Raw genomic sequence first — 27,998 nt, forward strand, 5'->3', positions numbered from 1 at the left:
ACTATAGCTGTAGCGTCTCTCCAAAGGGCAAGTTCAGAGCTTATCTAATGCATGCAGTGCAACTAAAATAATTCTCTCGACCAAAGTATTTAACCTAGCCACATCAGATTTTCATTATAGATACTTACCTGTGTGCTGATTGCACAATTAAATTGAGAGCTTCACTGGCCTTCAGCGAATGAAGCAATTAATTATTTAGTAACTTGAAGTAGTGCTCTGTTAGCCTCAACGGCTGGTCAGGAAGGCAAATTGTATTGGCTTCGCCTTTGGTGGAACGCACCACGGCTGTATCAATAAGAGTGATGCGAGCTGGATTCAGGTCCCAGTTGTCTTCTATATTTGTATCAGCACACACTCCGTGTCGGAAGCCGCGTCGCGTCTGTGCAGTTGCAAGGAACAGCCTTGGATGCCGTATTGCATTACTCGGTATGCACGTAACAATGAGTTCATAGTGGGGTAAAGCGTTAATTGTGGAACGACCTCAGTGATTTATTTTCAGTTTGCGTATGTCGTATTTTCGCGTGTCGGCGCAGGACAGACCTTCTACCATTACTAGCTTGGCGTTTGATGAGTATTAACATCAAACTTTGGTGAGCATTCACTTTGAACATTTACATCGATAACGATTATTGAACAGTTTCGTTATCTAGGGATAACAGGATCCGCGCAACAGGCTCTGAACAGCTCTGATCGTACAAGAGTTGATAGCAGCATTGCTTTGATAAACTTCTGTCTGGAACTTTACACTTTATCGTTTTCAGAAGGTAGTGAAAATTGTTGTAGCAAACTGCATTTTCCATTAATCCCAGACATCATCCTTAATCCTCAGCGTAATGAACCTCAATGATCAATAATTTTATTTCTCCATCAGAGTAGGCACAGTGAACATTAATTACAGGCATCACGTTTTTGCTAATCACTTTCTGGTTGCCAACATTGTAGTTAGAGAGCCTGTGTTGAGAACGCCAACAATAGAAATTCTCCACCCGCCGCCCCACAGTGTCATGCTTAGCCTACAGGCGTCATCAGATGCGGATACGGAGGGGCATGTGGTCAGCACACCGTTCTCCCGGTCGTATTCAGTTTCCGAGACCGAAGCCACTATTTCTCAATCAGGTAGCTCCTCAGTTTGCTTCACAAGGGCTGAGTGCACCCCACTTGTGATAGCACTCGGCAGACAGGATGGTCACCCATCCAAGTGCTATCCCAGCCCGACAGTGCTTAACTTCCGTGATCTGACAGGAACCGGTGTTACCACTAAGGCTGATTTTTATAAGAGAGATTTTCATTCTCTAAAAACGTCATAATTATTGAGCACAAAACATTTTCCATAGTCCTACAACATATTGATGTCAACGATATAGGTCTATAATTGTGTGGATCTGTCCTACTGGCCTTCTTAAAAACGGGAATGACCTGCGCTTTCTTCCAATCGCTGGGTATCCTTTGCTCAAGCGATCTACAATAAATCACTGCTAGAGAGGGAGCAAGTTCTTTGCATGATCTTTGTAGAATCTTATAGGTATCTCATCTGGTCCTGACGCCTTTCCACTACTAAGTGATTGTAGCTGTTTTTCTATTCCACCATCGGTTATCTCACTATCTGCCATTTCGACGTTCGTACGACATTTGAAAGGAGGTACCGTATTACGATCTTTCACGGTGAAATGATTTCGGAAGACCGAATTTAGTATTTCGACATTCTCTTTATTGTCTTCCTTCCGGGTGGCAGCATTTTCACTGAGTGAACGGAAAGATGATTTGGTCCCACTTACTGATTTTACATACAGTAAAATCTCTTAGTATTTTGCTCAGATCGGTTGACAAAGTTTTACTTTCAAAGTGACCGAACGCTTTCACTCATTGCTCTCCCTATGCTCATTTTCGCTTCGTTTCGCAGCTAGGTTTTTACTTCTCTTGAATCTGAGATGAAGTTCTCTTTGTTTGTGTATCAGTTTTCTTAAACGGTAATTAAGCCATGGTGGGTCTTTCCCATCCCTTAAGCCCTTACTCGGAACACACTTGTCTAGGGCATATTGCACGATACATTTGAATTTCTCCCGTTTGTTCTCCACATCTTCATCCTCATAACCGAAAATTTTATGATGATTGCTCAGATTCTCTGAAATTTGTATCCTGTCACTCTTGCTAAGAAAAAATATCTTCCTACTCTTCTTAACATTCTTTGTAAGATCCGTTGTCATAGATGCTATCACAGCCTTATGATTAGTGATACCTTTCTCTATGTTAACTGATTTGGCAGGAAGTCTAAGACATTACCCTCACGGGTTGGTTCTCTATCTGCTCAAACTGATTTTCGGACAAGACATCCAGAATAACGTCACACGCATCCCTGTTCCTAGCACTAGTTTTCATAGCATGATATTTCCAATCTATGCTTGGCAAGTTGAAGTCACCCCCTACCACAACTGCAAGCTCTGTCTTAAGTCCTCTACCGCTAGAGCTCTTGATCCAGGCGGTCTATAAAAGCATCCGAATACTATTTTCGACCGAGCTTTGATACTTAATTTCACCAGATTCATTCGCAATCGGAATCCATGATAACCCCGCTTGATTTTATCGAATTCATTACTGCTCAAAATGGCTCTGAGCACTATGGGACTTAGTATCTGAGGTCATCAGTCCCCTAGAACTTAGAACTACTTAAACCTAACTAACCTAAGGACGTCACACACATCCCTGCCCGATGCAGGATTCGAACCTGCTACCGTAGCGGTTCCAGACTGAAGCACCTAGAACCGCTCGGCCACACCGATCGGCAATTCTTTACTGCAATAAACAGGCCGCGGCCGCTGGCGGCTAACCTATCCTTACGATAAACATTCCGCTCTGAACTTAGGGTAAGTAACGTCCGGTTTCAACCAACTTTCTATTCCTAATACTATCTGTGGATTATAGCCTTCAGTAAGCGATAATAATTCTGGGACATTTCCTTGGATGCTCCTGCAGTTTGCTAAAATCATATTAACCTTTTCTATTTCTGATCTGCAATGATGAACTTTCTCTAAGGACATTGTTGATAATTTATCAGGTAAATCGTCTTTGATCTCAAGGGAGGGTTTCTCTAACCTAAGAAATCCGCATGTGCACGCCAGACTTACTCCCCTATCCTAGTAGCCGCTTCCTGCGTGTAGTGCATGCCTGGCCTATTAAGGGGAACTCAGGTAAATCGTCTTTGATCCCAAGGGAGGGTTTCTCTAACCTAAGAAATCCGCATGTGCACGCCAGACTTACTCCCCTATCCTAGTAGCCGCTTCCTGCGTGTAGTGCATGCCTGGCCTATTAAGGGGAACTTTAAAATTCTGTATCTGATACTGGAGATCGAGAAATTCGCATCCGATGCCGTCGCAGGGTCGTCTGATCATCTGGTTTAGACCTTCCACTCTGCTCCAAGCCAGAGAATGGTGCACCCCGCGCGCGTTGCTAGTTCCTTCCACGAAATCAGCCATCCGCCGAAATGAGCGAGGATACCTTTAACAACCGATGCAGCAGGCGTCATTAATGACGACATGTGCCACGATATGCAACCAGTTGCACCCAGTGTGCTCGACAGCTGCCTGCAGGACCTCCTCCACATCACGGACGAGACCCCTGGCAAACATGCCGAGTGCACACTGGCATTCTTTCCACCCTTACCTGCTGTTTCCCAGAGGGGTTCCACCACACGCCTAACATTGGATCTCCCAATGACAAACATACCAACACTCTGCACTTGTCCGGACTGGGCAGGAAGATCGACCATTGGCTCAACAAGACAGGCATCCCGTGCTGGCTCAGAGTTATCATCAACACTGGGTTGCATCTCTCTCCTGTTGCTAAAGCGTAGGGAGTTAGCCGCGCGACCTGCTCCCTCTTCCGCCTTCCGCCCAGTGACACGCAAACCCATCACTGTCTGCCACCCAGTCTGGAGTGAGGATGGACCGGTGTGATGTTGCATACCAGAAGATGCAGTAACACCAGGTCCAACGGTTCCAAAGGTGTCGCAGGTCTCGTCACAAGCGCCCCGACTTCGCCGCGACTTTGAGCATTAACCAGAACCATGTCGACGGTAGCCAACGCAGGTTCCAGCTGTAAAAAATAAATGTAAGATCTAAAATGGCGCTACTGAGTTTGAAATGTACGCAAAAATAACGATGAGAATAAAGAAACACTAAAATCTCCTATGCAGATTTCTCACTATGCCCTGAGACGGCAAGCTCTTAAACAGAAATAAATTTCTCTACTGAAGTGGATGTATCTGTTACTAGAAACTCTGTTTACTGAAAAGCTACCGAACGAGATAATAATATAAACTAGAATGCAGTGATCTAAACTATATGCTGTGTATAATGCGTAGTGGCATGACGTGGAGCTTCTGGCAGCGGGAAAATTACACTAGGAAGTGGCCTTACACGAGGATATGCACCAAGATTTACGAAAAAACAAAAATGTAGAGTAATTTGCTAAGCGCTAGTCTATATAGTACAACATACAGGCACGGTTCAATTCTTTGAAAAAAGCACGTGAAAAAAAACGGGAACTAAACAAAATTACTGTGTATCAACTGCTGCTGCTACTACCGCTGCTGGCGTGTCGGCTCGGCTCGGCTCGGCGTCTGCCAGCACCACCGAGTGGGCTCCTACATTTACACCCACTCCGTATTTTCCCCAGTGCATGCCTTTCAGTTTCACATCGAAAGTGTAGTTACCAAAACACTTATTGTATACAAAGGTCGTTGAACAGCGTCGTATGTTTAGTGACCACTATGAAAGACACGTCGATGCCATGCATTCGTGTGAGACAGCATCTGAGTTTGAAAGGGGTATCTTTGTGGGCCTCTATTTGGCAGGCTGGTCGAAACATGCAATAGCCAGTTTTGTGGGGCGTTCGGATGCGACAGCGGCCCGATAATGGACTGCATGGGAACGTGAGGGCAGGCAAACTGGTCGTTAAAGTTCTGGTCGACCACATCTGACCAATATCAGGGAGGATCGCAGTATTGTGTGCCAAGCATATGGTAACGCCGTTACATCTGCGACTGTTATCCGAGGCGAAATAATCGTTCCCCGCAAATGTTCTGTGTCATACTGCACCATTGATCGGAAACTAGCTGCAGCAGGACATGTAAATTACCTTGGCTGCAATTAACGCCACCACATAAATGGGTACGTTTGGATTGGTGCCTTGGCTGAGAACCATGGATTGCAGGTGAATGGCATCACATTGTCTTCAGCAATGAATCTCAATTGTGTACTACCGCGAATGACCATCATCGACGTGTATGACGGCAACCTGGGCGGAAATCCCGCTCTTCCAATGTTCTGGATAAGCAAAGTGGTGTTACTCCTTGGATCATGGTGTGAGACTGAGCGAGGTGGTGCAGTGGTTAGCGCACTGGACCCGCAGTTGGTAGGGCGTCGGTTCAAACCCTCGTCTGGCCATCCTGATTTAGGTTTCCCATGATTTCCCTAAATCGCTTGAGGCAATTGCCGGGATGGTTCCTTTGAAAGGGCAAGACAGACTTCCTTCCCCATCCTTCCCTCATCTGACTGGACCGATGACCTCGCTATTTGGTTCCCTCCCACAAATCAACTAACCAACCATGGTGTGGGGAGTCATTAGATATGACTACAGGTAACAGCTGGTAGTGACTGAGGGAATTCTGACGGCACAATGGACGTCCTGCCTCTTCATGTGTTACCTCTGATGCAAAAGTATCGAGGTGTCATCATTCAACAGAACAATGGTGGACCACGTTTTGCACCTCTCTATGGACTGCGTGATACTGAGGTACTCATACGGTCAGCAAGATCTCCAGACCTGTCCCCTATAGAACTTGTGTTGGACCAGCTCGGGAGTCATGTCCGTCCCAGTGCCAGGATCTATGATATAAAGGACCAGTTACAACAGTTTTGACCCAGCTTGCCTCAGGAGAGGATACAATGGCTTTACGACACCCTTCACTAGCGAATCAATGCAAGCAACCAGGCTATACTTATCATTCTGATAAGTCGGTTCATATTGTCAAGTTCTTTGCAGATTTGACTCGATTTTGTTATCACTGATATAACATCACATATCCTCTAAACCCTTGAAGTTTCATTTTCTTTCCTCCTCCGCTTCTGAGTGCTTCACTTTTTTGGTCAGGTAGTGTAACTTCCTGCAAGTGACTACGTAAACCAAACACCAAATTCCCACCAGCATATCCATTATCTTAGAATCAGAAAATAAAAAAAAGTTACACGATCATTTGAAGAATGTTGAAGGGATTATAACTCGCACACATCTCTGAGTATTTTATGTACCATATCGTGGACAGTCTGTCTGGCGATAGCTCTCTATCTATATATTGCATAATCCTTAGCTTTAGAAAGATGATAACTGGATATAACATCATAACATATTAGTGTGTTTGTATTGATCATTACCTTTTCTCCTTCAATAGTGTATTGCATTTATTGTCTGTCACACAAATTGTTTTTATATGGCAATGTAGGCTTTCTCGGCGAATATCAATGGTTAAATTTAATCTAAATATTACCCAAGCTGTAGAGTCTTAACGAGTTTCCTACTCGTCATCTTCAGCCTAGAAACGACGTATATAAACACCGACAAGCTTTAGGGATAGGCTCCTCCTTTTCATATTTTGGAAGGAGATAATACGGACCAAAATAATAAAAAAGTGTCTAGTAAACACAGACTCTAAAATGCTTACTTTAAGAGCTATGAGCACTCGCTCAGTAGAAGAGATGTTTTCATAGTAGCGAAGTTGAACAAGTGCTACTAGCTCGTAAGTTACACATTTTAAAGCCCATGTTTACCAGAGATTTTTTACTTACTTCTGTTTGTGGGTGTTTTTTGGGACACCATCGTATTCACGCAAAAAAAAATTAAACGGCTCTACGTGAAAAGCAATATAAATCATCAATTAGTATGTTATTTCCTTTTTCGTGATTCATTTCCATTTAAAAATGTTTTTATTTATAGATGGATCATCATCAGATTTTATAGGAAAGGAGTATTTATAGCCTGCTATGTTCGTGACACATAGACTTTTTCTCTCTGTAAACTATTATTTTCCCTTAATGGAAGCGTCTAATTCCACCAAAAACTCCAGAGTGTTGCAGGTAAATTAATCGAATTTATTTCATAAATGTCTTGTGTCACAATGTATACATACTCAGTGAATATTTAATTCTATTAATATGTCTTTTTTATCAGCATGCAATATTGTGTTAAGCACAGCACCTGAAAACATCAGTATCTGAAAAACTAAACAGCTCATCATTGTTAAGTAAAATGACAGCGTAAATTATTCACAAAAAAGTAAGACTTGTATTTACACTTAGGGTTTTCATTAACGTAGTCTGCAGCCTCCAAAAAATAGTCAGGGTTACCTAAAAAGCTTGCACAATGGGAACTTACAGTGTTAATGCTTACTTAGTTACCTCAAAGATATTTTCCTTGTTCATTATATTTATCGATATCGTACATGTTTTTTGTTAGCAAATACGACAGTAAGAGCATACATTTTTAGGACAGTATTAGGCTCATAGGCCACTCTAAACTACATTATCATCTGAAGTTTGAACTTGCGCTAATTTTAGATCAGTTTTTTTCGTTATCCTCGCAGCATTCTTTCGAATGTGTGTAGTTCTGCTCGGTCTTAGGATCACTGCGTCCAGTGGCAAAATTTTCTGCAGTGGTGGATCTCTTCATCGGCCAAAAATCTCCGAAGCCGTTATGGAAAGTATCACCGTGAAATCCCAAGGAATCCATCTCCGGTCTCCTCTTCATTGGCAGCAGTTTGTCAACGCCAACGTCTCCGTCCACGTCCAAAGTGTTACTTTTTTTCTTCATCGGCCAGAACTCTCCGAAACCGTTGCTGAACATGTTACCATGGAATCCCGAGGACCCCATCTCGGGCCGCCTCTTTTGCAGATTTTCTTGTTGAGAGTTCACGCTCGTTTTCCACAAATCAGCGAGTCCATGTGGGAGTGCATCTCGATTTATGACAGTCTCGCCTATCTGCGGACTTCTCTCGAAAAAGCTCCTTTGTTCTGCAGCGTCGTCAAGACCAGGGTCTCTCTCAGATTTCATCGAACCCATGCGGGAGCGAAGCATGTCGAGTACTGCATCTTCGTTCCCTCTCATATACGGCTTAACGGGAAAAGAAGCCGAGATGATTCTCTGCCAGTCGCCCTTGTTTTTCAGTAACTGCCTCCTAGCTCCACCCGGCAGTTGTTGCCAAAACAGGAGCTTCTCCTCCCTAAATCGAGCAGGCAGTTCGTCGGAAGCGAACCCTTCGTTTATCCCAGATTTTTTTTCTACTTCCTCATCTGACCATATGTCTGAATATGGAATCGGTTCTGCAACTTCAGGGTCTCGCTTCACATGTCCTTTCTTCTTCATGGTCCAGAATTCACCGAAGCCGCTAGAAAATGTGTCTCCGTGAAAGCCGCTCGATCCCATTTCAGGCCGACGTTTTGAGTATTCCATTGCTTTGGTGGCAGATGGCATAGAGGGGAGGGCACCCACTTCTCTCTTGTAACGTTCATTCTTGCCGGAGCTCTCAGAAACACTGACCATCAGCGGACGCTCCACGCTCTCTACGCTCCGGGACCTGCAGAAAAAGAAAAAAAAAAAAAGCTTTAACATTTCAGCTACAGGTCGGCTCACCAAACTGTTACTCCAACTTTTCCACTGGACACTTAAATGGAAATCAGTTGCATGTATTATGTACAAGGAGAGTGCAATTAAACTCGTCGTCGATGTTGATGTAGACTATCTGATCAAAAGTAGGCAATCTGGATACCCCTACGTAATATAGGATTGACTACTTGATGCCACGACTTGTGGACCGTGAAGTATAAAAAGCAGTGGAGAGTACGCTGTTATTAGTAGAAAAGAAGTAACAGAAGAACTGATAGGTTATGAGAGCTCAGTGACAACGACACGAGAATCGCCGAATAATATTGCATCTTGCCGATATTTTGACTATCATATGTGTAACTGTTTCGTGTGACTGGGTGTGATGAGCGCTTGCGAAGTATTTGTTTTATTACGTATGGGCATGATACAAAAGGAAGGTGAATGGTGAAACATGGTGCATAGCACGTCGTCTGTTCTTCTTGAAATGAACCAAGCTCTCTACCGAACTCGATTTTACATTTGACAGGCGGGTTACCATTAACGATATTTTAAGGTCCTTGGGCGCGACGAGAATTTTTGACGTCTGCCTTACCGATAGCGTCGTTTAGCGTGACATAAACGCGGAAGTTCTAACATTCCTCAAGGAAAAGAATCTTGTTTAAAAGACTCAGCTGGTGATTAGAAAACACCGCTAGTGAGAAGCACAGATCGCCCTCTTCACTAAGGATATCTTGTAAATAACTCACCAAATGCTGGAGACCATAGATCAGGGGGAAGGTATGAAAGAAGAAGCTGTTTGGCTGCATTTTTCACAGATCATAATTTAACTATCGCTAATACCCGTTTTAAAAATACTGAAAGAAGCTTGTGTGTGTGGAAAAGACTTGGAGGCGTGAGAAGGTTTCAGATAGACTGTATAAAGCTAAGATAGAGATTTCGAGAATGGATTTTAAAGCGCAAAACGTTTCCAGGAGCAGATACAGGCTCTGGCCGAAGACAAATGGGTGGCCGTAAGAGATGAAAAAGTGACGGCAGCAGTGGGTCAAATAGACAAAAACACAAAGCCCAGCAGAAAGCCTTGGACACCACAAGAAGAAGATACATTAAACCTAATTGACGAAATGAGAAAAAATAAAAGTGCAGCAAATGAAGCAGACAGAAGAAAATTCAGAAGTCTAAAAAATGAGATTGCCAGGAGATGCAAAATGGCAAAGCGGGAATGAATAGACGAAAAATGCAAGGATGCAGAAGCATCCATACTAGAGAACAGAAAGACGCCACCTAACCGAAAATTAATGAGATTGTTGGAGAAAAGATAAGCAGCTATACGAAGAGTTCAGATGACAAGCCAGTACTACTCAAAGAAGCTAAAAGGTGGAAGGAATGTATAGAAGGGCTAGACAAAGGACAATGAACTTGAAGGCAGTTTGTAGAAAGCATAGAGGAAGTTGATGAATATGAATTTGGTGTTATAATACTGAGAGAAGAATTTAACAGAGCACTGAAAGACGTAAGTAAAACAAGGCCAATGGATTAGACAAGTCCTCATAATTATTGAGGTCCTCTGGAAAGCCAGCTATGACACAACTATTTCACCTGGTGTACAAACTATATATGTCGCGGGGAAGAAAGCCTTCAAGAAAAATAAAATGATTCCAATTAAAAAGAAAGCAGATGCTGATAGGTGCGAATATTACCGAACTATCAGTTTAAAAATCATGCTTCTAAAATACTGACATCACAGATGAATGGAAAAACTGAAAGAACACAATCTGGAGGAACATCATTTTGGTTTCTGGAAAACTGTAGGAACACGCGTGCCAATACTGTCGCTCTGACTTATCTTATACGACAGATTAAAAGAAACAAACCTAAATTTATAGCGTTTGTAGATTTAGGCTGCGGTTACAGTGGAAACGACTTCGGCGGTTTCCGACGACGACCGACATCAGTCAAAGACGGTAGAGCGTTTCAAATCAGAGTGCCAGTAGCCTACTTGCATGGCGACAATGCAGCTGATCTCATGGTCCGAACGTAGAGATTTCGGACAACAATTGGTGAAATTCAAATGAGTTTGTGTTCTTCGGTAGAATCTGTCGACGTTCTTACACGCAAAATACGAACTGTGAGAAATTTAGAAGTTTAGTTCAAGGAAAAAGGTGTTTGTGGAATCTTGGAGTTGATAAATATCATAATCAGAGTATAGCTTGGACCCTATAGACCCTATAGACTGAAATTACTGTGAGAAATTTAGAAGTTTAGTTCAAGGAAAAAGGTGTTTGTGGAATCTTGGAGTTGATAAATATCATAATCAGAGTATATGTGGGATCACAAGTAGACAAAATCTTTGTCGGAAGTTTTAGGCGGAAATGATAACCTCAAAAAATACGAGGGTTACTCCGAAAGTAAGGAACGATTGGTCGCGAGATGGAAACCACAGTGGAAATCCGATGACGTTTTGCACAGGTGTGTTGGGCAGTATCTCTAGTATGCCCGTCGATTGCGTTACGTCGTTATTTTTAGTTCTGGGCACACACAGAGCACATAAAAATACCCAGTGTTTCCCACCAAGTACGAGAGCCTGGTGAGAAATTTTGCCTGAAGCTATGCAGCCAACATTACATAAATGTCGTGCGTTTACTTCTTCAAGACAATTCTCAGCCGCATTCTGCAGGGGCAATGAAGATGCTCCAGCATCGTTTTCAGTTGGAAATGTTTAATTACCCACAATACAGCTCGTAATTGTCTCCCTCTGAGTTTCATCTGTGCTCACATGAACCGCTGGCTATGAAAACAACATTTTGGCACAGACAACGAGCTGTAGGCCAGCGTAGAGAATTGGCGGAAAGCACTGGCGGCTGCCTTCTATAACGAGGGTATTGGAAAGTTGGTACAACGCTACGACAAACGTCTAAGTCGGATCGGCGACAATGGAGATAAGTAGCTGGAAGTTGTCGCTAACTGTTGCAAATAAAACAGATTTGCTTTTCACTGTGGTTTCCATTTCGCGACCTATCGTTCCTTATTTTCTGAATAGCCCTCGTAACTTTTTGAAGTGCGAAGGGTGACCGTACCTTATTTTTAAAGTTACTGTAATGGATATAGGTAAATAGGCATTAGCTTTCTACGAATTATTACTGCTTACTGACATTTTTATGCCAATGGGGTGGTGATTCTGTTAAGTGGCTCAAATGGCTCTGAGCACTATGGGACTTAACATCTATGGTCATCAGTCCCCTAGAACTTAGAACTACTTAAACCTAACTGACCTAAGGACAGCACACAACACCCAGCCATCACGAGGCAGAGAAAATCCCTGACCCCGCCGGGAATCGAACCCGGGAACCCGGGTGTGGGAAGCGAGAACGCTACCGCACGACCACGAGATGCGGGCTCTGTTAAGTGAGATGGTTTGCAAACGTGGTGTCTGTTTTTACATTTTTCAGTGCTTTAGATGTTCACAGTATCTCATTCGAAAATTTATCATCGTCTTTCAAGCGTACACTGAATGACTGTCATTTAAGGATAATTAGCTTACGTCTGTTTTTCTGATTTTATTTGAAAGAGTACATAGTGCTTGCAATCTTGCTTTTCAATGTCATCAGGAGTCATCCCGAGTGCGTATGTATAACAGAACGTGTCTCTTTCGATCTCATATGTTCGTAGGCATGTATGGTTATTCCAGTGACTGAGGAAAGAGTGTACAGTACCCACCAAGTATTTTTCGAGACAGATATAGCTCATGCACGTGCATTTGACGTCGTCTCCAAGCATAAGAGGCTTCGTGGTACCCATCCCACCCCAGGAGGTTCGAATCTAACCTGCTTCATACATAGAATACATCGGCCGCGATGTGACCGAGTTGTTGGCAACTGCTAGCGGGCGATCTATGACGACGGCGTCTGATTACCGTTGCAGGTGCTACAGCCTTACAGAAAGCTTTTCATAATGTTGACACTCTGAAATACTGAAGGCAGGAGAGATAAAATACAGGGAAAGAAAGGTTACTTATATCTTATACAGAGCAGGTGCATATCTTGAAAACAGGTTGTAGTATGAACAGCAGCGTAAGTAAAACAAGAGTAATAAAATGTAATCGAATTAAAGTGGGCGATACCGAACGAATTAGATTAGGAAATAAGACACTAAAAGTTATAGGTAACAACCTATGATGGCCGAAATAGAGAGGACACAAAATGCAAAATGGTTGTAGCACGAAAAGCATTTCTGAAAAAGATAGATTTGTTGTTGTAGTTGTCTTCGGTCCGAAGACAGGTTTGATGCAGCTCTTCATGCTACTGAATACTGTTGGATCCTCTTCATCTCCGAATAACTAACACAAGCTACAGCTATCCGAATCTGCTTACTGTATTTGTCTCTTTGTCTCCCTCTACGACTTTTACCTCCCACACTTCCCTCGAATACCAAATTGGTGATCCATTGATGTCTCAGAAATTCCTATCAACCGATTGCTTTTTTTGGTCAATTTATGTCACAAATTCCTTGTCTCCTCAATTGTATTCATAACTTCCTCATTAGTTACGTGATGTACCCATCTAATCGTCAGCATTCTTCTGTGGCTCCACATTTCGAAAGCTTGTATTTTCTTTTCATCGAAACTGTTTATCGTCCATATTTCACTTCCATACGTAGCTACACTCCAGACAAAAACGTTCAGAAAAGACTTCTTAACACTTAAATCGATATTCGACGTTATAAAATTTCTCTTCTTCAGAAATGCTTTTCTTGTCATTACTAGCATACATTTTAGATCCTCTCTGCTTCAGCTTTCATCACTTATTTTGCTGTCAAAATAGCAAAATTCATCTACTATTTTAAATGTCTCGTTTCCTAATCTAATTCCCTTACCACTACCTGATTTAATTCGACTACATTCCATTATCCTTGTTTTGCTTTTGCTAATGTTCATCTTACATCCCTCTTTGAAGATACTGTCCGTTCCGTTCAACTGCTCTTCCAAGTCCTTTGCTGTCTCTAACAGAATTACGATGTCATCGACAAACCTGAAAGTTTCTATATCTTCTCCCTGACTTTAATTCCTACTCAAAAATTTTTTTTATTTCTTTTACTGCTTGTTCAATGTACATATTGAACAACAATGGAGGTAGGCTACCCTTTGCCGAATGCCGGATTTTTAATCTACAGTTCATAACCAATAAATTGTGGCCCGAGTCCACATTTGCCCCTGGAAATGTCTTACAACTTAAAATCTGGTTCCTAAATCTGTGTCTAACCATTATATAATCGATCTGAAACCTTCCGGTGTCTCCAGGTCTCTTCCACGTATACAAACTTCTTTTATGATTCTTAAACCACGTGTTAGGGTTGATTAAATTATGCTCTGTGCAAAATTCTACCAGGCCACGTCCTCTTTCATTCCTTTCCCCAGTCCATATTCACCTACAATTTTTCCTTCTCTTCCTTTTACTACTACTGAATTCCAATCTGAATAATTTCTTTTATCCCATCATACATTTCTTCAAATCTTCATCATCTGTGGAGGTAGTTGACATATAAACTTGCACTACTATGGTAGGCGTGGTGGTCTTCGTGTCTGTGTTGGCTACCATAAGGTGTTCACTATGCTGTTCACAGTACCTTACGCGCATTCCTATTTTCTTATTCATTGTTAAACCCACTCCTGCATTACCACTATTTGACATTGTATTTATGACCCTGTTTGCATCTGCTCAGAAGTCCTATTCCTCCTGCCACCGAACTTCACTAATTCCCACTATGCCTAACTTGAATCTATCCCTTTCACTTTTTACATTTTATAACCTACCTGCCCGATTAGGGGAGCTAAAATTCCACTCTCCGATCAGTAGAAAACTAGCTTTATTTCTCCTGATGACAACAACCTTCTGAATAGTCTCCGCCCGGAGATACGAGTGGCGTTCTATTTCACCTCCGGAATATTTTACACGAGAGGACGCCATCATCATTTAACCGTACAGTAGAGCTGCATGCCCTCAGGAGAAATTACGACTGTAGTTTCCCCTTACTTTCAGCCGTTCGCAGTACCAGCACAGCAAGGCCATTTTGGTTGATGTTATAAGGCTAAATCGGTCAATCGTCCAGACTGTTGCCGCTGCAACTACTGAAAAGGCTGCTGTCTCTCTTCGGGAACCACACGTTTGTTTGGCCTCTCACCAGATACCCGTCAGTTGTGGTTGTACTTACTTTACGGCTATCTGTATCGCTGAGTCATGCAAGACACCCCACCGACGGCACGGTCCATGGTTCATTGGGGCGGGGGAGGGGGGAAATGAATTTGTTAACATGTAATATAAATGTAAGTCCTAGAAAGTCTTTTCCGAAATTACTCATCTGGAGCGTAGCCTGTTACGGAAGTGTAACGTGGACAATAAGCAGTTCTCACAGGAAGAGAACAGAAGCTTTGGAAATGTGGTGTCACAGAAGAGTGCTGAAGATTAGATGGATAGATCTAGAAACTGATGAGGAGCATTGAATCGAATTGGGGAAAAAGGCAAATTGTGGTAAAACTTGACTAAAAGAAGGGGTCGGTTGACGGGACACATCCTGATGCATGAAGGGATCATTAAATTTGTTATGGAGTGGTGTGAAGTGTAAAAAGTGTAGGAAGAGTAAAAGGGATGAATATGGTAAGCAGGTTCAAATGCAGATTGCAGTAGTTATTCGGAGTTGAAGAGTACTGTTAGTGTAGACTAGAGTGGCGAGCTGTATCAAAAATGGTTTAAATGGCTCTGAGCACTATGGGGTTTAACATCTGAGGTCATCAGTCCCTAGACTTACACACTATTTAAACTAACTTATGCTAAGAACAACACACACACCCATGTCCGAGGGAGGACTCGAACCTCCGGGGGGAGGGGCCGCGGAGTCAGTGACATGGCGCCTCTAACCGCACGGCCACTCCGCACGGCTGTGAAATGGAAAAGAAACTTGATGTAAAAGTAGACACCGAGATTTGGAGACTTTAATTTGTTACCGAAAGAGGCATCACAGTGGGTAAGACACTCGACTAACATTCGGGAGGACGGCGAACCCCTTTTCGCCATCCAAATATAAGTTGTACTTGTTTTCCTATACCACTTGAGGAAAATTCCGGAATCATTCCCTTGAAAAAGACCTCCTTCCCTAACCTCCCACAATGCGAGCCTTGTGCTTTGTTTCTAACGAACTCTTTGTCGAAGGGACGTTGATCTCTAATCTTCCTTTGTTATATTTGTTGGGTGACTTCGTGGAAAAACCAGTGAATCTGTTATGGAAACATCATACAAAACCCTACAGTGATCAATTCTAGAGTGCTACGAGTGCATGCTAAAGAGCAATCCCTCCGAATTTTGTATGTGAAAATTCTTAAAGCTTTTTTTAAATAAAGCAAACGTTATTAACATTCTACATCTTTATTCTTCATGTCTACATATTTGCACTCCTCTGCCGATAGAGGACTTCGGTTTGTAGCGTGTGACGTGGCGGTGTGTAACGTAAATTACGTCGGTGCGTGAGAAACAACGTGCTGTAATCGAGTTTCGAATTCGAAGAGTTTGTCCACACATGGAGCACCCTCTACTTCAGCATGACAATGCCAGACCACACACGAACAATGCGACATCTGCAACAATCCGACGTCTGTCATTTATCATCCTACACATAGTTCCAACTTGGCCCCATCAGATTTTCATCTGTTTCCAAAACTTAAACAACACCTTCGAGGACTTCGCTTGCCCGCTTGATCACTATCAAATTGTAGGTGAATATGTGGCTCCGTCAACAGACTCAAACATTCTACAGTGACGATGTCAACAAACTGGGCTCTCATTGGGAGAAATGTGTTCACCTTTACGGTGACTATTTTGAGAAATAAATATGTTGACATGGAGAATAAAGTTCTGAATAAAACAAATCTTTAAGGGTTTTCACATAAAAATGAATGAATGAATGAGCGAATTAATCACCAGCAGCGTAGACCATCGAAAAGCACTTGCTCCCAAAAAGTCAACAACAGATATGCAAACCTGTATTGCCGTCTGCTGCCTCAATATTTACCATCCTTTAGCTTACTCCAATACAGAGGTTGGGCATTTACTTCAAATTATTCCGGCAGTGTTATGAGAGAACTGATTGCGTTTCTGGGAGAGAGGGAGGATTTCGTTTTGACCATGCGTTGGATCCGGCTTTGTGTTGATGAAAATAGTAGAGGCATGAAATGAGTATCAACCACTTATCCGCCCCGTGATAGCTGTTGCCTCAAGAACATATTTGACTGTAATCATATCCGGTTTTAGTTGTCAACAGAGGGTGGTGTGCATGCTATGTGTATTTTCTTTGTTCATTTGTACTTTTATCTGACAGGGCCCATGACTGCCCCTCTCACTCGAGGTTGAAATGGCGCGACAGAGGGAGTTCGTACCGCGAGAATGGGGGAGAGGGAGTTGCTTGCCAAAATATCTGGCTGCATTGCTGCAAGATCTTCTGTATGTAATGGAAATATGCCTGTGTGCCAAACGGCAGATGTTGCTGGCCTTTCTTCAGGAAGACCGCACAGATTCATTGTGCTAATCTTAGTGGAAGCTACTTTCGACGACTGAATGCTGGAATAGTAACAAGAAAAGGGCCCAATCGTCTTTCATGGCTGATATACCAATATCGAACGGTAACCATCGGAAGACTTCGATCATGTTCTGTAACGAAAACGTGACAGGCTTAGAGATAATAAAGAGGGTGTTTCCTATAGTGAAACACATCGACCATGTTCTGTAAAGAAAACGTGAGAGGCTTAGAGATAATAAAGAGGGTGTTTCCTATAGTGAAACCTAGATTAGGTCAATAATTCTGTTTACATGAATAATGCAAATTTCATTACTTTGATAAATACAGTGAAAAACTTCAAGTATCACTTGAAAACGATATTGATAAAGCGACGCACCACTGAAAATAATAACTCTTTAAACAGGTAACAGTTTACCTCTTCACTGTATGGAAAACGCCGAACTCTTGTCCAAAAATATCGTCATGGAAACCTCTGGCGTTGAAGCCGAGAGGGTCTCTCTTGAGACGCGCAGGTCCTTGGTACTGCATACCGCCAGCCACAGGCTCGCCACCTGTCAAAAAAACCAAATCGCCATTTTAGACACCTTCTGTCATCTGAATAAGCTGCAACATTAATATAAGTATTGTAATTAATTATGTAACTAAGTTCCATAATAGTTTTAAACACTGCATTAACACAGATTCCGTTAGCTGACAAGAGAGAATGGAAAATGAGAAAAGTTTGCGCATTGCAGTGTCGTGATAGTGCCGTTACGGATTATTAAGACGATAAAGAAAGTGGCAGGGAAAAATTATGAGCGCATGGGTGGGCCGTTCATTTAGAGTGACCCCACAGCGTCATCATACTAAATGTCTGCATTCAACAAACTGAATACGATCAGTAGTGTCACATTCCCACACTCCACGAGAAACTGACAATTGATTTAACAGTTAACACAGGATAAGGAGAACAGTTGGGAGATCGGGAACTGCACGTTACCGCTTCATTTGTACTTGAAAGCCAAATACTGATCACAACACGTCTTGTAACATCACCGTCGGCTGCGGAGTGGAGTGTTTACAAAATACTAAACGGTGTATTCGCGACATTAGATGTACAGACTTCAGGTTTACTTTTGGGTGAAGGCTGAAATATTTTCTTATTCCATATCGAGTATACTGTTAGGAAACAAATACGGCATAATAAATACAATTCTACGTCTATCACTGTTACCCATAGATGGCTGCGTCAAATACCGTTGGTACAAAGAAAAATAAGCTCGACTGAAACATACCTAAAGGGAAAGGGCCTCAGACTGAACTGCAACCAAATTCGTAATTTTTCTCCTCTAGTATGATGTAAAACACTACAACTTGTGTTAACCACCTTTCCGGAGAACACACGAGACATACACTTGCGTATCCTTGAATTTTCATTATTTAAGTTCTGCGATCAATGTCCTTGCTGTAGCCATAGCATCACATTAACCCAAGACTGAAAGGGAAAGTGAAATACACCACTGATCTTAGAACAGAGTCACTTTTAGTTTATTGTTTTAGTGTATCAACTGTTTGTGTGCGTTTATTTATGAGCTATTAGTGAGCAATCAGTCTTGAATGGCCCTTGCAGCAGTGACAGCAGCAGCTACCACCACCTGTTGATGTCGAGCAATTGCATCGATGAAATATTGTGCCAGTTACACATTACGATCCGGCGGCAAACACGTGAAGCGTATTTGCACAATATAGCTGTTTGTCCTTTACAGTCGATTATCAGTTTGTCTCACGATCCTGAATGGACTCCATGTGAACCTTCACCTTGAAGGCGAGAATAGGGGAAGAGGACAACGATAATGATAAAAAGATCATCCAGCAAGAAATGACAGTGAATAAAGCAAATTGCAGGTAATTAAGCTAACGATTAACATATGAAGAAGGTAAAAAGTTTGGAATTTAGCATGTTAAAATACTCCTTAAAAGTATACTGTAATGAAGCGTACCCAACAGCATGCATTATGCTGGTCTAATTAGTCATTCAAGAAAATCAAATTATAGTCTTTGTGAAAGATCACATATGCTAATTCAAAAAGTATAATTCGCGCAATGTATATGACTTTCCAAATTACGCAAACCTGCAAAAATGCATTACAGAATATTTAAGTTTACTGTCTGGAAACGGAAAACCATTTACAAAATTTTATTCCACAAAAATGAAATACCATTGCACACAGTGACTCAAATAATGATTATCAAACACCAAATTATTTCTAAAATATTTAAGAGATTTTTGGTAGAACCTGCTTTATGAGAAATCGCTGTTTTTAATATTATCAAACTCTGTGCAAAAATTCTCACAGCTCTCAATATTGCCTCCAACGTACTAAAAATCAAAATTCTCAGAGGGTTCTTTGCTTCATTAGAGGGTAAGTAAAACACTGTCGCTGTACAAGATGCTATGGAGCAGTGTTACGTTACTGTATGATACCATATTTCTAAAATCACTAGCTGAGCACCCAGCGCTGTCCAGATGTATACGTATCCCAATTCTGTTAGTCTATCCTCTCCTTCTTCCTCTCTTTGTCCGTTTGCTCTCTCCTTTACCACCCCTCTATCCATCTCCCTCTCCCCCCTTCTCTTTGTCCACTTCCTCCACCCCCCACCACACTCATTCTCCATCTAGTCTTGCCCACCTGTCCATCACGTACTGCCCCCTCTCTCAGACCATCTGCTCCTCCCCACCCTCTCTGTCCATCTGCTACACCCTCTATCCGTCTCCTCCTCCCCCCTCTAAACCTATCTCCTCCTGACCCCCCCCCTATCTCCTCCTCGCCTCTTCTCTCCCTCTCTCTCTCAGCGTATCTCCTTCCCCCTCTCTCTGTTCATCTCCTTCTCTTCTCTTTCTCTGTCCATTCTGCCCCGCCCACAGCTCTTAGTCGATCTCCTCTTTCCCTATACCTGTGCTGATCTCCTTTATCTTCCCTCTCTGTCCATTTCTTCCTCCGTTCATTCCCTCTCCATGTTATCACCCCGTGCCAAATTGGAGTTGGCTGCTTCTTATCCCAACAGTATTTCTTTCCAGAAAGAAAGTATTGTGTCTACCAAATTTGGTTTAAATAGATTCAGAGGTTTAAGAGGAGTTTCCTATCCCTGCCTTTGCCATTAGGTGGCTTGCAGAGTATGATGTAGATGTAGATACCTTCATACAGACATTTTACACATATTTAACATATCTCATACGTATTTGTATACGTATTTCACCTGTATTTCTAGCGAATTTCGTCCTGCATTTTCGTTTCGACACAGCTCTAATCTAATCTAATCTCATCGCGAACAGGCCATGAAGGCCCAACAGTACCGACCGGCCGCCGTGTCATCCTCAGCCCATAGGCGTTACTGGATGCAGATACGGAGGGGCATGTGGTCAGCACACCGTTCTCCAGGCCGTATGTCAGTTTACGAGACCGGAGTCGCTACTTCTCAGTCAAGTAGCTCCTCAGTTTGCCTCGCAAAGGCTGAGTGCACCCCGCTTGCCAAAAGCACTCGGCAGACTGGATGGTCACCCATCCAAGTGCTACTCCAGCGCTTAACTTCGGTGATCTGACGGGAAACAGCATTACCACTGTGGCAAGGCCGTTGGCTCTACACAGCTGAATGTTTATAAAATCATATCTCCTGAAGTATGAGTCGTACAACGATAAACGTTTCTAGGTAAACTCAGCGGCATATGTGAGTGCTGTCGGCGAAATGAGTGACGAATGAAATTATTAGTAGAAGAAGTAAAAAATTAAAACGACATGTCTGATGCGGAAGTTTTACTACATGAACAGCGAAAAGGTAGTAAACGATAAACTTTTCCCCTTTCATGATTTTGTGGGGGTTGTCAGCGAGAAAATGTATCGTAACGGTTTGAAATTATGTGTTAAGTTTTTTGCAGGTCACTAATTGCTCTCATTCTCAAGTACTGGATGAAAGAAGTCTGGCTATTCACGCGTCGTTAGCTACTTATTTTTCACCTCTACCCCCATCCCTTTGATAGGTGGATGGTTCTTACCCTCATATCGACTCTTTTTTCTTTTATTTTTTTATTGTTATTACTGTGGGACTTAACTACTGTGGTCATCAGCCCCCTAGAACTTAGAACGACTTAAACCTAACTTACCTAAGAACATCACACACATCCACGCCCGAGGCAGGATTCGAACCTGCGACCGTATCGGTCGCGCGGTTCCAAACTGTAGCGCCTGGAACCGCTCGGCCACCCCGGCCGGCTATCGATTCTTTACGGACAGTAAGTGATATGTGCACGAAGTTTGGTTGAAATCCATCCAGTGGTTCAGGATGAGATGTGGAACACACACACATATATTTTTATCATATGTATGGATTTATACGCTAATATTTGTGTGATACAAACTTTTAGCTGATTATTCCTCAAGAGTGAGTTAAATTGACGATTTTTGCTGTAGTTCTAACCCAAGTGGAAATGTAACGTTTTCCCATTCTGATGTCTTCTCATTCTTCACGTAATTTATTAATATCACTCTATATGAAGAAATCGCTATTGGACACGCTTTTCCGAATTACTTTAATGTAAATTATTCGCACTCATTGAATATTTCTTGGTTTACTTTACCTTTGTGCTAGAGATATGAAATGTTAGTAGTTATGATTTTAGTCAGCTCATTGGCCAGAGTCGATAGTAATAATCCCGTGTGGCTCAGTGGCCTGGCACAAGTCTTTCAACTGGACGCCACTTCGGCGAAATGTGTGTCCGTAACTTACACCAGTAATCCTATAGAACCACTCGTCGTTTCTGATGAATCTACTCGTCATTGAGAAGTGAAGACTAGGTGAAAGGCGAACCGAAAAACCGAGCGTCAGAGCCAGATTCGATCCACGACCTTGCGGTTTTCAGACACACGCCTTACCAGGCCGGACCGCAGGAGTCGATACATCGCTGGTAAATATTTGACGCTCCGTGGCGAGCGCAACACTTCGGATAATGCTGGTGGCAGAAATTTTATCCCAACAGTTTGAGACGACAGATGAAGTTGCATAGTTATTGATTACCAGATTACGCCAAATGTCTTGTCAGATGTCAAACTTCTGTCCTGTGTCTATTGGTGTGAGGCTATAGTAGTTTGACAACGTAGTATGAAAAGCCCGCTAATATTATATCGACTCAACACTGCGGTTTTGCACACCATGCATTGTCGGTTCAGATAAATACCGAACGGTAGTCATTTATATTATATACTGTTCTTCATAAAGAAACAGTTCCAATTTCGTAACACATGCTAGAGGATTATAGTGGACCCTCACTTTTTTCCAGTAAGTTACATACACAGACGCTCAACAACACTAAAATAGGATGATTGTAGAGATCATGGAAAATGTGTTCATTCACTTTCATGCTGATTAAACGAACCTTACTCGTTCACAATCACCATCAACAACATTTTGTATGATATAATTTCCTTCTGAGGATATCCGCCTGGATAGCCGAGCGCGTTAACGCACCACTTCCGGGATTCGGGGAGGCGAACTCGCTCTGGACTGAATCCGCATCTTGGATTTGCGACGTAAATTCGCTTACGACGAGGTTGTAAGTGGTTTTTACGCGGTTTCCCACATCCAACGAAGTAATTGCCCTAGCAAAAGATCTGGCAGAAAACCCGAGAAAATTCTGGTCCTACGTAAAGTTGCTAAGTGGTTCTAAGGCTTCCATCCAGTCACTTGTTGACCAGTCTGGTGTGGCAGTTGAAGATAGCAAAACGAAAGCCGAAGTTTTAAATTTCACGTTCAAGAAATCATTCACACAGGAGAACCGTTCAAACATACTGTCATTTGACAATTGGACAGTATGGTATACTCCCGTATGGACTGCATAGTAATAAGCATCCCTGACGTACAGAAACAACTGAAAGAGTTGAAAAAAAAGTCACCAGGTCCGGATGGAATCCAAATTCGGTTTTTGAAAGAGCACTCTACGGCATTGGCCCCTTACTTATTTATCGTGAATCTCTCGCTCAGCGCAATGTCCAAAGCGACTGGAAAAAAGCGCAGGTGACTCCTGTGTGTAAGAAGGGCAAAAGAATGGACCCGCAAAATTGCAGGCCAGTATACCGATTTGCTGGAGAATATTTGAACATATTCTCAGTTCAAATGAAATAAATTTTCTTGAGACCGAGAAGCTAATGTCCGCGAATCAGCAAGGCTTTAGAAAGCATCGCTCGTCGAAACTCAGCTTGCCCTTTTCTCAAATGATATATTGCGAACTATGGAAGAAGGGCCACAGGCAGATTCCATATTTCTAATTTTCTGGAAAGCATTTAACACGGCGCCCCATTGCAGGCTGTTAAAGAAGGTAAGAGCGTATGGAAAAGGTTCACACATATGTGAGTGGCTCGAAGACTTCTAAAGTTATAGAACTCAGTATGTACTCTTCGACGGCAACTGTTCATCAGAGACAAGGTTATCGTCAGGAATGCCCCAGGAAAGTGTGATAGGTCCGCTATTATTCTCTATATGCATAAATGATTTGGCGGACAGGGTGGGCTGCAATCTTCGGTTATTTGCTAATGATGCTGTGGTGTACGGTAAAGTGTCGACATTGAGTGACTGTGGAAGGGTACAAGAAGATTCAGATAAAATTTCTAGCCGATGTGAGGAATAACAGCTAGCTTTAAATGTAGAAAAATATAATTTAATGCTGATTAGTAAGAAAAACAAACCCCTTAATGTTCAGATACAGCATTAGTATTGTCCTGCCTGACACAGTCACGTCCTTTAAATATTTAGGCGTAACGTTGCAAACCCATACGAAATGGAACGAGCATTTGAGGGTTATAGTAGGAAAGGCGAATGGTCGACTTCGGTTTACTGGGACAATTTTAGGTAAGAGTGGTTCACTTGGAAAGGAGGCCGCATACAGGACGCTAGTGCGACCTATTCTTGAGTACTGTTTGAGTGTTTAGGATCCGTACCAGAACGGATTAAAGGAAGACATCGAAGAAATTCAGAGGCGGGTTGCTAGATTTGTTACTGGTAGATTCGAACAATACGCAAGTGTCAAAGGTGACGCTTCGAGAACTCAAATTAGAATCCCTGGAGGGAAGGCAACGTTCTTTTCGAGGAACGCTATTGAGAAAATTTAGAGAACCAGAATTTGAAGCTGACTGTAGAGCGATTCTGTTGCCTGCAACGTACGTTGACCGTAATGACCACGAAGATAAGATACGAGAAATTAGGGCTCATACGGAGGCATATAGACAGTCGTTTTTCCTCATACTGTTTGCAAGAGGAATAGGAAAGAAAAGGTCTAATACTGTTACGGGGTACCCTCCGCCAATCGCCGTAAGGTGGACTGCGGAGTATCGATGTAGATGTAGATGTAGAAATACCGAACTGGTACCCACTTCCCGCATGAGATACACGCCACGCAAAAATTTCGTAAACATTCAGATACTTAATCACAAGGTTTCTTCTAAACGCAGTCAGAGGGAGCACAGATTTCGTCCTGGGGAGAGTGATAGCTTCAGAAGGGCATCCGGCCGGCCACTGCCATTAACATTGTCACAGCCCACATAACAATGCCGAGCCCGTGGAGAAACGAGAACAGGCAAGGAATTAGAAGACTGCTGCTGGGAAAAATATCATCCTCCTGCATGGAACGTTGTCGTGTAAAACACTTCCGAAGAGCCTGTGAGCTACCTTCCCTTTCAATGAGACCATAGGATGACCTGAAAGCTACAATATGATCTAAGCTATTAAAGAATCTCTGACAAGATTCAAAGTTGTCAGAAGGGAGTCTTGATTGCATGCTTCCGCCTGTGTGATCCACTCGTAATCACTTACAGTAGTGCGGAACAGTGTAAAAGTTGTGTTTTCGTGTTACATAACATATTTCTACAGGCCAATAGTTGAGGGCTTTTACGTTTTGCATCACGAAAACGTCATATTTACGTTTATACGGTTGACAAGAGTTTTCAAAGAAGCGCTCTATAGTGAATATTGTGTTTATGAATTCCCCATCACACCGGCACAACATAATCTAGAAGCGCATTAAACATAGAACGGAATACTGGAAATCGGCGTTCAGTCTGATGATCAGGAACCGTATTCCTCCACATCTCATCTCCCAGCTGTCCAAATAGTGGTGATGAAAAACTCCTTCCATCCTCAACATTCGAAATGACGAACTGCAGTATCGTAAGCTCCAGAAGTTGGCATTCTGCAGTGCTAGGTAGGTCATATAGTTATCTTTCAAGCGTGGTGTACATATAAGAAGTCTGTCCAACTTTAGAACAGCACTTTTACATATAGTGGTTGGATAAAAATATGGAAACATCGCGAGAAATGCTTGCTTGAACATAAATGCATATGCTATCCAAGCCCATATATAGTGCTGTTGTATTTGTCCACGAACGGCGCCTGTACAATGTTCTCAATATGCTGCAAGCATCAGTCGTGGTCACAACAATGTTCTGTGTAAATTGTGAGTGCATTATGTCGGAGTGAAGTGAATTCGAACGTGCGAAAATTGTTGGTGCTTGTATGGTGAGTGCTTCCGTAAACAAGGGAGCCAAAATGTTTGGGGTTTCAAGAGGCACCGTATGAAGATTTATACTGCGTACAAAGAAAACGGAAAAACATCATCCTCAAAGTCACAACGCTGACAGAAGTGTGTGTTGATTGATCGTGACAGAGATCATTGAAGATGATTGCGACCAAAAATAAGAGGACGACAGCTGTAAAAGTCACCTCAGCGTCGCACTCGCGAAACCTGTCAGCACCAAATAACGTGAAGGGAGCTCCGAAGCGGGGAATTGCAGGACGGAATTCCAAAACCATTCATCAGTGATGCAAATGCTAATAGCAGGAAAACGTGGCTCCAAAGCCATGAAACGTGGACTGTGGTGCAATGGAAGAAAGTCATTTGGTCGGATGAGTCTTGTTCCACACTGATTCCAAATTCTGGCCGAGTTTACGCCCAAAACGTAAAACACGGTGGTGTTTCGTTGTTCAGCTATATCGTGGCATTCCATGAGCCCCATAGTTACTGTGCAAGGTCGCATTACTGTCAAGGGTTTTGTGGCCATTTTGGTTGATCACGTCCATCTCATCGCACAATGTTTCTTCGCCAATGATGATGCTGTGTTCCAAGACGACTGGATCCCTTTTCACACAGCGAGCATTTGTGGTCTTCTTAGGAGAGAAGTGTGAGTGGTCGCTTCTACCTCCATCATCGTTAGCTGAATTGGCCACTACTTTGCATGAAGAATAGAGAAAAGAAAAGATTGCTTTGGAAACCATACAAATGGTTCAAATGGCTCTAAGCACTATGGGACTTAACATCTAAGTCCCTTGGACTTAGAACTACTTAAACCGAACTAACCTAAGGACATCACACACATCGATGCCCGAGACAGGATTCGAACCTGCGACCCTAGCAGCAGCGCGGTTCCGGACTGAAGCGCCTAGAATCGCTCGGCCACAGTGGCCGGCGAAACTATACATGACCGGTATTTATCCTTCCCGAGACGACTGGAAGCTGTTTTGTATACCAATGGTTTTCCCATACCGTATAAATTGTGTTTTTGGTGTTTCCATTTTTATGTCCACCTCCTGTATCCGCAACAAATGTTAGTTGACATCGGTGACACTAGACGTACCTGTAGCATGGAGTGTGGCGGCGACGCCAGCAGCGACCAGCAGCACGGCGACGCCCAGCTTCATCGCAATCTGCAACACGACGTTCCATTGTTAGTAACTCCACACAGCCGGGCAGCCTTACAGCTAGCATTATGACTTTGTAAGAACTTTGTTGCTAGTTACTGCAGTCTCCAGGGAGAATCCCAGTTAAGGTAGCACGGTGTGCCGAGAATTCTTAGTGTTTTAGATAAATGCTAAGAGTAATTCTCCTAACTCAGAATCACCATTACAGGTACGCTTTCAAGATATATATATATGACATTAATTGTACAGAGAGTCCGAATCGGATTTAACTACCCTTGACTTTTTCCTTTGGAGGGAATGTCGAGGGCGTGGTGTACATTATTCCACTTAACACCAAAGCTGACCTGACTGAACGAATCGATCTTTCTATCGACGTGAAACAGAATTATGTCAGGCTCGAAAGAGTTGCACGATCATTGTTGTCAAGCTACCAATCATGTAAAGTCGTTGTTATATATTCTCACAGCCTTACGAACTTGTCATGCACTTAACTGAAAGGATAAAAAAAATGTTTCTCAAATTTCATCAGTGAGATCCGCAGACAACCTCAGTAAAGATGTACAAAGATATCGAAATGATGGGAACGACCTAGCGAGTTGGCTTGGAGGGAGTACTGGTGATGTACCTCTCTTTCTTTATTTATTTTTAATTTTTCTGCTCCTACTTTACCTCTGACTACTTTACAGGATTAGGACTTTGAATCATTAGCTCGGAGTTAATATGTCTAGGGGACCGAAAGAATAGTTACTCGCATTTAACTTGTTCTGTCCTCATTTCTCAAGGAATTTGTCTTTATGTGGGAAGAGCTGGTCAGCAGTTCCTCGTAGTGGACAGGAAATTCTCTCAAGTGGTAACAAAGCTAAACGCTCGTTTGTCTATTGAAAAAAATCTATCTAACAATTTAAATACTATTGCACTTGCAATGGCCAAAGCCCCCATGTGATCTTGATAGTTACTGACTGTCACTATATTCAGGTTATGCACATTTGACAAAATCTGACACTGTCCACAAAAATGATCAAAAATGGCTCTGAGCACTATGATTCTTGACATCTGAGATCACCAGTCTC

General features: G+C 42.6%; 1 protein-coding gene across 1 annotated transcript; it reads right to left on the reverse strand.

The window, feature by feature from the left end:
• Positions 1 to 7,182: 7,182 nt before the first annotated feature.
• Positions 7,183 to 26,929, reverse strand: LOC124722847. Its single transcript, XM_047247974.1, has 3 exons — positions 26,865 to 26,929; positions 17,627 to 17,762; positions 7,183 to 8,623 (listed from the first exon to the last, which is right to left on the reverse strand). The coding sequence occupies exons 1-3, from the start codon at positions 26,926 to 26,928 to the stop codon at positions 7,609 to 7,611; spliced, it is 1,215 nt and encodes a 404-aa protein (XP_047103930.1). The 5' UTR covers position 26,929; the 3' UTR covers positions 7,183 to 7,608.
• Between the last annotated feature and the right edge of the window lie 1,069 nt (positions 26,930 to 27,998).

Source organism: Schistocerca piceifrons, chromosome X (genome assembly GCF_021461385.2).
Source record: "Schistocerca piceifrons isolate TAMUIC-IGC-003096 chromosome X, iqSchPice1.1, whole genome shotgun sequence".
In the NCBI taxonomy this organism is placed as follows: Eukaryota; Metazoa; Arthropoda; class Insecta; order Orthoptera; family Acrididae; genus Schistocerca; species Schistocerca piceifrons.